General features: G+C 43.3%; 1 protein-coding gene across 1 annotated transcript; it reads right to left on the bottom strand.

Annotated features, from left to right (window-relative positions):
- Positions 1 to 9,046: 9,046 nt before the first annotated feature.
- Positions 9,047 to 10,017, bottom strand: LOC307090281 (uncharacterized protein; the record flags this gene model as incomplete). The annotated part of the gene is made up of 1 exon (XM_079756858.1): positions 9,047 to 10,017. Exon 1 carries the CDS (start codon positions 9,794 to 9,796, stop codon positions 9,047 to 9,049), a length of 750 nt encoding a protein of 249 aa, XP_079612984.1. The 5' UTR covers positions 9,797 to 10,017.
- Positions 10,018 to 10,627: the final 610 nt, after the last annotated feature.

The following is a 10,627-nucleotide window of genomic DNA, read 5'->3' as shown; positions in this document are numbered from 1 at the left end:
GCTAGCGTTTGAAGTGACAGTGTTGTTCGGGGAGGCGTGGCCTATCGCTCCTCTGATCGCTTCAAACTTGAAACCCCTCCCCGTGGGCGTGGCCTAGCCCTGAAGAGAAACAACCGCACGCGCGCGCGCGCACACACGCGCGCACATACACACACACACACACACACACACACACACACACACAAACTAATAATAATAATAATAATAATAATAATAATAATAATAATCATAATAATAATAACGAATCAAATAAAGATAATAAATACGTTTTATGAAATCAAATGGGAGTCGGGAGCCCCCTGTCGGAAAAGGAATGAACTGCTACAACGTTAACTTGGTCTGTGTCCTGGCCTCAGGTGTTTCTGTCAGCGTGGATACGCTCTGAAATATCTCTTTCCTTTGTTTATTTGGTTTGTTGTCGTGTCTGTTTCCTAGCTCTGAAAAAGATTCGGTCGTTCTCTTCTTCTTCAAAGTAAAAGCGTTCCCTTAGCTTTCTTCCAGTTGCATTTTGACACGTTAGCAGACACATGATTCCAACGAAGACGATACAAAGTACGGCAGAACTTTATACCTTGAGATAACATTTAGTTCCACTTTTCCTCTGAAAACATCATTACTGTGAGCTGGTGGTTTATTGCTGGTGGTTCATCAAACCTTTGCTTATCTCATCACATGTTGGAACGACACCTGCATCGCTCGCGGGCTCTAAATTGTAGTCCCGAGTGCCATTCGCGCGCACGAGGGCCACTTGGACATAGTCAAGCTCCCCGTGCAGGCCCGGTTCTACGGGGGTGCATGAGCATGCATTGCACTCCCCCAAACAAAGTTTGCACCCTCAATTGATAAAGGAGAGAGTGAATTTTTTTTTTTATACAAATATGATAAAGAATAATAAAATACTTGCTCACAAAACAAATTGTAATTAAACTTGTGACAATTTCCATTAAATACCGTTTTTTGCTGCATTTATTTTGTTCACTAAACCGATAAGTACGTTATTATTATTATGACAGGTGCGCGTGAACTGCGCCTCGACGGCGGCCGGCTTCGTGTGCAAAATGCGCGCACCCAAGTATACGGCAGCTTCGGCAGCAATAATTAATCATTTAGCAACGGATATCCGAAAATTGCTCAAAAAGAACACCGCAGAAGAATCAACTACATCAGACATTAACCGGAGCAGGGAGGAGGATGGATCCTGCGCCCCCTGGTGGATCAAGTGTGCCACTGTCTTGGAACCTCCTACAGTCTCCACTCTCCAGCTTGTTGTTCATGAATACTGGACAACATGGGACAGTTTGAGAGAATGCCTGCTGACAGCCTGTTGTCTACATACTGGTAGGCTGCACAAGTTACAATTTGAATGACACTGTAAAATCATTTGTCTTCACAAAGCTATGTCAACAACAGCTTATTTTATTATTGTATTAAATGTATTATGTTCATAGGAACCCATATTTGCCAGTTGTGTTTTGATTGTATTTATTTACAATCTTGTGAACTTTAAGAAAGGCACTATGTATTACTGATTATTTTTTGTGAAAATAACATTACTAATTGGGTTTTATCTGTCAGCATTAAAAGTTTTGGGCATCAGAATAAGCACTTATTGACATTAAGTGGTTCATAGGTGCATCTCATAATATTAGAATATCAGGGAAAAGCTCTTTTTTGTAATTTAATTCAAAAGGTGAAAGTTCCATATAATCTAGATGTATTAGACACAAAGTGATATATTTCAAGCATTATCTTGTGAATGATAATGTAAGATTATTTTGTGACATTTAGTGGTTCTCTTATATAAATACAGAGCATTTTTTATTTTTAAGTTACAATGTGGACGAAAATGTTAAATTATTTGGTCTCACAAGGCTACAGTGCTGCTCGAAAGTATGTGAACCTCTTGAGCCTTTTCGAATTTGATTTAATTTAACCATTATTAATTCATTTTTAATCAATACCAGTATTTTTATATGAAATAACAGATGTGTGTTTATAAATTCCTTAAATTCATAAATTTATTTTTATTTTCCGAAAATCAATTGTTAAAAGTAATTATTTGCCTAATTATTATGTACGTGCAAAAGTAAGTGAACCCTGAGCTGCATTGCTTAAATCGAGCAGGTAAACACAATCAGGTGGGACCAATGTAGTGATGAAATGGACCAATATAATGAGAGATCTTTGGGGAAGAAATTGGGCGGCACTAGATAAAACAGATCAAACCAGGTAGGTTTAGGCTCACCAAAGTGAACCCATTCAGCTGAAACACTAAATGTGTCCCACCTGATTGTGTTTACCTGCTCGATTTAAGCAATGCATCTCAGGGTTCACTAACTTTTGCACACAAGTAAGCAAATAATTGTTTTATTTAAATCTTTAACAACACAATTGATTTATGGAGATTTTTTTTTAAATTGATAAACACACACCTGTTATTTAATGTAAAACATACTGGTATTGATAAAAATGAATTAATAATGGTGAAATAAAATTCCAATTAGGCTCAAGAGGTTGACATACTTTCTAGCAGCACTGTAAGTCAACAACAGCTTATTTTAGTTATGTATTATGTTCATAAGAACCCATATTTGCCAGTTGTGTTTTGATTGTATTTTTTTTCAATTGTGTTAACTTTAAGAGGCACTATTAGTGATTACTTTTTGTGAAAGTAACATTACTAATTGGGTTTTATTGTTAAATGCAAGACCGAGAAAGGCAGTACAAGAAGCCATGACATTTAGTGGTTCACTTTGGTAAATACAGAAAAAAGTTCAAAGTTCTTTCCTTGTTCAGCTAAAATCTGTTTTATTTGTAAGTTTCAATGTGAACGACAATGCACAATTATTTGCTGTGTCAAATATCCTGCCACAATTTAGTAAAAGATTGGTTATTTTTACATTACAGTCATGTTTTTTTTTTTCAGTGTAGAATTCTGTTCTTTTTTACACATCACACATACCTCATATCCAAAGCTTGGATATCAATAAGCTAATGTTGCAGCTGAAATGTTCTCCACATCACAAGACATGATGTGATACTATCTTTTAAGCACAGTAAATGTTTTTTGTCCCAACATGTCAGTGGAACTACCCAGAAGTGCTTGTCTATCTACTGGTAGAAAGGCCTGTGTAAAAAGCGAAGTCTGAACCGAAGCTGCGTAGCTGGTTTTAGTATAGTGCTGGTGCACCCCCTGTAATCTCAGATGCACCCTAAGGCATTCTGTTCTGGAGCCGGGCCTGTCCCACTGGTGTCACGACGTAGTGCGGTGGCCAGGCATCGATAGGTAAATCAAGACCCTGGTCAAGGACTGCACTGCTCGCCTCCTTATCGGAAAGATGGGTGCCCCAGCCCCTACCCCGCCCAGGCATCGCTGAACTGGCCGTCCCGACCCTGGGAGCACCTTCAACCCGACCGCATCACTAGCGGTCCCTCGTCGCTGTCTACGACCTCCACTCTGAGTGGCCACAATAAAAGTTCATAGCACATGTAATTCTTGAGACAGATGCCAACAAATCCACAAAAACTCTATCCGGATACATCACACAGCCATACTGCTACTACGTAGCCCAGGGGTACACGGTTCTCTGTCAACAATTGTAACATTGGGATAAATGTTATGATGGGGGCGGGATGGTTGGCGCCGTGGGCAGCACGTGTCTGCCGTATGCCTTGGACAATGAATGAGGTATTAATGGTGTGTTCCTCAATCCTCGGACGCCACACTTCCGAGTCGAAAGTCGAAGATCTCCCAGCTTTCCTGCGGCATTTCTCCGAGGCACGCCCCCTTTTTTGTCTTCATCTTTCGGAATTCTGAGAGTAGACCAAGAGCAGTGATGACGCTCTCAATAAAATGGCTGCGCCCAAGAAGACATTTCTTTTCTCTGTATTTGTACTAGGTTGGTCATTTTAATGTTGATTTTAAATGCTCTTACACACTTGATTACATTGCTACCTTATTCCGGTCACCAATTTATACATTGCATGGTCTTGCTGCGCGTGCAATACAATGTAAAGTTGTGTTGTTTGTTTTCGGGCCGGTTTGCTAGAGAGGCTAATGTAGCTAACAATAAACAACGACTAGCCAATTTCATGACACAATCAAAAAGCATTACGGAAGGCTGGTGTCCGAGTATTCAGGAACACACCACCAGACAATCAAGTCATTTTAGCCTGAATACATAGGTAAAAAGCACCAGAGCAGGTTGCTGTCACCATGGACAGTATCAGAGCGATAACCTGTTGAACTAAATGGATGTGGTAGGCTACACCACGGGATGCATCTGCAGACCACTGCCACATTAATAAAGATAAGACGCGATATTTATTGCTTAAGATTTGCTGGTGCTGGTGACATCCCTGAAAGGATTTCCGGCGTAACGACGTGTGCGAAAAAAATAAAAATCAGGTTCGCTTTCGCGTAATCTGACACTTCCAAAGATTCGAAAGAGCGTTCACACCAAAAGCGACGGGGCGGCGCGACTCCGTGCAAAGTCAACGTATAGACGCGTTCCAGGCGCCTGTCGTCTGGAAGGCATCTATACGTTGACCTTGTATGGAGTCGCGCCGCCACATCGCTTTTGGTGTGAATGCGGGTTGAGATGCACTTTCACTCTACTCTCTCTTCCTTTCACTCTAGCAGTCACTCCACGTGGGAATGTGTTTTGTGTTTACCATACACTGCGAATGTGTCTCCAAAACTGGCACCGCAAAAAGTAGCCCAAGTCATGTACTGCAACTTTATGAAGCCAGGGGAAGACACCAAACTTGTCGATAAAGGATTAAAGAATAAATGGCGCTGGTCTTGGATAGAGGAGGTGGGTAGAGACGCAAAGCCCTTTGGAAGCTGGTGTCAAAAACTCCGGCAACCAGGGGCATGCTTCTGCACTTTGTGCGCAAGGAGAATATTATATGGAACTAGCGGGAAAAAAGTGCTGCCACGGCACAAATTAGACCCTCGTCATCAAGTAGCTGTCCGAGCAATTCAACACACCTCACGTTTGCCGGGGGCAACAGCCACAGCAGATATCCGACCCTCAAAGACAGATCGTGCGGCTGATTTAAAATTCACTTGTGCTCCTTCATTGCTGAGTTTGATCTGTCGTTTACCTCGCTCATTCACTAGTCACTTTGTGTAAGAAATTAGTGGAGGATAAACCCGCCCTTACGCATCTGCCTGTCTCGAGGCATCTCGCCAGAATTTAAAGAAATCTGTCCGACAAGCTTAAGAATGGCATGTTTTCACTTAGCATTGATGAGGCCAAGGACAAAAGCATAGATAAGATTCTAAATGTACTGGTCAGATTCTATGACGAGGATGCAGGCAGTGTGAAACACAGCACCTTGCCAGCAAAAAGGTCAGTGTTGCAACTGCCTCAGCACTGATGCTGCAACTAAAAGATGTCCTGCAATCATATGGGCTAGTGTGGAGACAAGTCACCAGTATTCTACTGGACAATTATGCTGTGATGAGGGGAAAGAAATCTGGGCTTGAAACGCTAGCTAGGAAGGAGAACCCTAATCTGCTGGACATATCAGGAGACACCGTTTACATGGTGTCCAATAGTGCTACGGTCCTCATGAGACCGCTTGGCTCAGAATGTGGAAGCTTTTTGCTCTGATATCTATTATGATTTAGAGAAGTCACCTAGACAGAAGGAGATTTTTGCACAGTTTCAAAGTTTACTCCATCCCCCCCCCCGAGAGCTTGATAAGGCCCATCAGTAACAGATTCATTCAAATGCTGGAGGTATTCAACAGGGTGAATGAGCTCCTGTATGTGCTCCTGCTGCACTAGTACCATGTGCTGGATCCAAAAAGTATTTAAAATAAATGGTGCATATTTAGCAGAAAAATGAATGTCTCCTTGTTCATGCCCTTAAGTCAATGGTTAGGCTACTAATCAATTCCTAGTTCACGATGGAGTATTACAATTGCCACCTACTGACCTTTCTTGGTATGGCTGTAGTATCAGTATGTTTTACAAAGAATAAGTACGTTGGTAAGTGACTAGTTAAAAGCAGGGATGGTTTGCTGAACAGGCCTACCAGGCCCAGGTTCCCAAGAGCTCTGGTGCTCTACACAAAGATGATACTGTAATATAGGCTTATATTGGGTTTGTTCATCTCATGTCTGAATGTTGTCCATTTATTTCCACAAAATTCACCAGAATCTACCATTAAAGGGTCCATTTATCAAAATGTTCTCCCAGGGGAGCATACCCCTGGATCCCGCTTGACAATTATGTTGATCAGGGCATATATCTTGGCTTAGGGGCCCGCTAACCTCCCAGGGAAAGACGTTCAGGCTCAGGATTATTTTCTACCATCACCCCTGTGGTGAGGTCTTTTGTGTTTTTTGCACTCAAGTGGTCGGCTCTCTTCGATCTCTTGTTGACACAAAGCGACTTTTGGACATTCTTGCTTTGCTTGAATTCTGGTGGAGAGTGCATGAGTTTTGGTCAGAATGCCTGATGTAGATTGGATGGATGCGTGTTGTGAACTGAGATCAGCCAGCTCATGATGGGTTATAGCGTTCAGCTTTATTTCTCCTTACGACATTTGTTGTGTGTAGCTACACGTTTGCCCCTCCTGAACTAAAACACGTAGTTAATTTCCTTTCCTTTCCTCCACGTTGTCAACATTTGGTACATGGAGCAGAACATAGTGGGTCATATGTCCGATGCTTTTTGGATGCTTTCTTCATAAAATGTGTCAGACATCACAGTTTTTTGTATACATTTTATTCATTAGTAAGCCATATGGGTATGCTGTCTTTCAGAACCATTCATTACCGCACTAAAGAGAAAAAAAAATAGTGCATCCTCATTGTACCCAGTACTTCTGAAAATGCACTTCGAATGCGTCTCTGTCCCCGGTATATTGCCATTGACACCATGCCCCGTGACAGGCATTGCTGGCTGAAAAGGATTTTTTCAGTCCCGAAACAGATTTTTCTGGACCAGATATCACCTGTGATGACGTTTCCCTCCACACACCACTGGAGTAGGCCAACTTCCAGAAGTTTGTGTCAGAGGACATGATTCAGGAACTGATATAATCCACAAATGAGTACAGCTTTTAGAGGAATTGCACATCTAAACCTCAATTAAAGTGTGATTCAGAAAATCATTGACATGTATCCGAAGATGGGCCTACTGCAAATGGCTGGAGTTTGTATGTATTGGTAGACGGCACCCCCGTTTCTGATGTCATGCAACAGATTCCAATCTCTGTTGACATCGTTACATTTTGTAAACAACTTGACAGTGTCAAAGACGGAAATGAAAGACAAACTCTGGAAACTCAGACCACGGCTTGATTCATTCAGAGAGAAATGCTTGCAGGTGGTACTGGAAGAGCACAACTCTGTGGATGAGACAGATGATTCAACGCTGGGACAAGTCCACCCAAACCTTCATTGAGGTTGAGAGGCCTTACCTTGTGGGCACCTACAAGAAATTCATGGGAGGCGTGGATTTGTTGGAAACATTTGCAGCCAGACACAAGTTCCCCATGCAATCCCACTGCTCACCATTATCCTCGCTGTGACCAATGCCTGGCTCCTCTAAAAGCGGGACTGCTCATACTCAACAGGAGACTGTTTCAGGCCCAACTATCCTCGTAAGAATGCATCTCTGCTATTTCACTGTTTATAATATTTTTTACTTGTTGACATGTATCTCAATGATTCTGTTCTAATCCATTTCAGGTAAACACAACTCTTAGCACACTAAAGAGAGGGCGACCATCTCTAGGCAATGGGAGCCCAGCAACGCAGAATGTGACATCAAGGGGCCCTCTGAATGCGCTGAAATTTTGTTAATATATTTACATATATTATTTTATTAGTAAATGATAAATGCCTATGCCTTGGTCTAACAGGGCTAAACTTTCTCATTACTTTTAATTGTTGGATGGTGCACATGAAAAATAAAATTGATTATCCCCAGAAGTTGATATTTCTCTCTTTCAATGCAAACATTTTACTAAGCTTGCCAAGGGTTCTAACCCTTATGCCAACGTCTGGAAGTGAAGCACCATCGTTTTTAAAACAAAACACAACGTTTAAGATCAGAAACACAAATGTTGGTCGAAAGTGATTCTCTCGGTCTGAAAAGTATTTTCCGAAATTAAAAAACTTAAACAAAAAAAAAAATAGGTTGATATTACTTTCTATTTCGATACAAACATGTTACTAGGCTTGCATTTGACGTCATTGACATGCGACCTCACCAAATGACTGACCATTTACAAGTTAACATTACATTTTCTCTTGGGAATTCTGTTAAGTAGAACTATGCCATGACCTAAATATAACCAACCCAGAGCCCAACCATCTCCAAAAGTCTCACCGATCTCAGCTGATATATGAATGTATGTTTGTAAAAGTGTATTAAAACCCTTTATTGGCTTTAAACCTCAAAAGGGGGCAGTACACTTAATATCAATTCAATCAATCTTTCTAACCAATATATTAATGTGTTAAATAATTTCAACCAACTTTGCGAATAGATAACATGTGGTTAATATACCATCAGTAAATTCTTGACAACAGATTATTCAGGTTTTATTATGTTTTTATTTTTTTTTATTAAGGTTGCATTTTGATTTGTATATAAAACTGTAACAATTTGATGTCAAATGTTGACAACAGCAGTAGATGAGTTGCAACACTAAATGAAACATGTTTTTCCAGTCCGGTTAAGGGTTCACAGCTGGCCTCTTGTGGTCGATAAAGTCACTCAGTTCGATATATAGCAAAGTAGAAATATAGAGTCATCTCAATGCGGTTCAGCGGTTTCCCCAAATTATGAAAACACAGATAATCATCTGATATGATTGATCTGATAATCCGTCTTGGCGCTGGGAGCATTTCAAGTGTCAATGCAGCTTGGACGATGTTTGATCTTAAAATGTACTGCAAAAACTGTTTCAATCATTTTCACTTGATGCAGAAGTAAATGTGTCCCTTCAGTTCTACTCAACGGCCGTAGGTTACATCAGAGATGTCTTGTCAAAAGCAGACCTGCGTCCAGGTCAGTCGGTCAGAGCTTGGTCATGGGGATTTGCAGGTTGTTCCATTGACCCATCCACAGCTCCTCTTCGTCCGACTGCGTTCTGTCACTCAGACACTCCGCGAGCTCTCCGGCCGTCGCTCTGCCAACGTCCACCTCCGACTCTCTCTCCTCCCCCTCCTCCTCCTCCAATCCCACTGTCTCCTCGCCGCCCTCCCCCTCCTTCTCCCTTGAGGCGTCTGGAATGTTCTCTGTGCTGCTCTGAGCCGCGGCGACAAGGGTCGCCCCGGACACCACACCTGCAGCGTGATCACTGCCGGTCGGCCCCGAGGACACGTGAAGAGGTCCCCCGTCTAACGCCTTCTCTTCGTCATTGGAGAGCGAGGAGGTGGCGGTTGCAGGGGCGGCCATTTCGGAGTTGGCCCTCCGGAAGCTGCTGAGACCCTCGTCGCTGACCTCCCCCGCAGCGGCTATTATGTGGTTGTTCAGGGGAATGCGCTCCTCTAGCGTGGCGGCCATTTTCTCCAGCTTGCGGAAGTGTTTGGCCAGCCTGGAGCTGAGGACAGGAGAGCTGAGCAGGTTGTTGTTGGTGGGGTTGGTGTGCGCTTGAACCACGCCCGGCCCCACGCGCCGGGTGCGGACGATGGAGCCGTTCTGCGCCACGTAGACGCTGCCATTGTTGCTGCCGTGGCTTTTGACGGACGACGCGAGGTGGTTGGGCCGCTGGGGCTCCGGGGCGCTCTCCTCGCCGGTGGAACTGGTCTCGTACTCCCGGTCCATCACCAGCTTGACACGGCGCGTCCTGCTGCCGTACTGGGGGACATGCACACACACACACACACGCGCAAACACACACACACGTTAGAATTAGAATCTAAACAAGTTTATCTGTAATTTAAATGTGAGAAACTGGTTTGAAAATGAGGGCGGAACTTGAAAAACAAGCAAGGTGACAGAGTGAAGATATAGCCGGCATGAACAAAAGGGGAATGAGAATCTCCACGCTGGGAATCCAAAAATACCCGAAAGGTTTCCTTCAGAGACAAATGAAGGCCAATGAGACCATCCCTCTCCATGGCCAGATGGGTGAGAAGATACAGAGGGAGAGAGTCAATCCCAGCAGGCTTATCAGAGGCGGGGAATAAACAACCAGAAAAGACACAGTAACTCCTCGAGGACAAAGAGTCAGCGAAGAGTACGCCAAACACAGGCAGGAAAAAGTAGTAAATAATAGAAGTTAATTCCACTCAGGTCATCACGGCAAACTCCAGCCAGGGCTGTTTGTTGGGGAAGATCTTACTGTCTCTGCAGATCATCTAATCTCCAAGATCACAACCTCATCTCCCTCCATCCACGCCATCGTTCTCTGTATGTACGCTGTCCTCTTCCTCCTCGTCCTCATCGTCCTCTGTGATGGGCGATAGGATTTCGTTCATGATGTCAGCCACGCCAAAGCGGTCCTCCGATTGGTAGACGTGTCTGTCAGAGGACCGCCTCCTCGAGGGTGATGATGTCGATGAGGATGACAAAGATCGACTCGGCTTGGCACGTCGGGACCCCTTGCTGTGCTCCTCCTCGTCTCCCAACTCCTCATCCTCTTCTTCTATTCTT

Source organism: Pollachius pollachius (genome assembly GCF_949987615.1).
Source record: "Pollachius pollachius genome assembly, chromosome: 19".
Lineage (NCBI taxonomy): Eukaryota > Metazoa > Chordata > Actinopteri > Gadiformes > Gadidae > Pollachius > Pollachius pollachius.
Note: the sequence above shows the minus strand (reverse complement) of the source record. Positions and strands in the feature narration are given on the sequence as shown.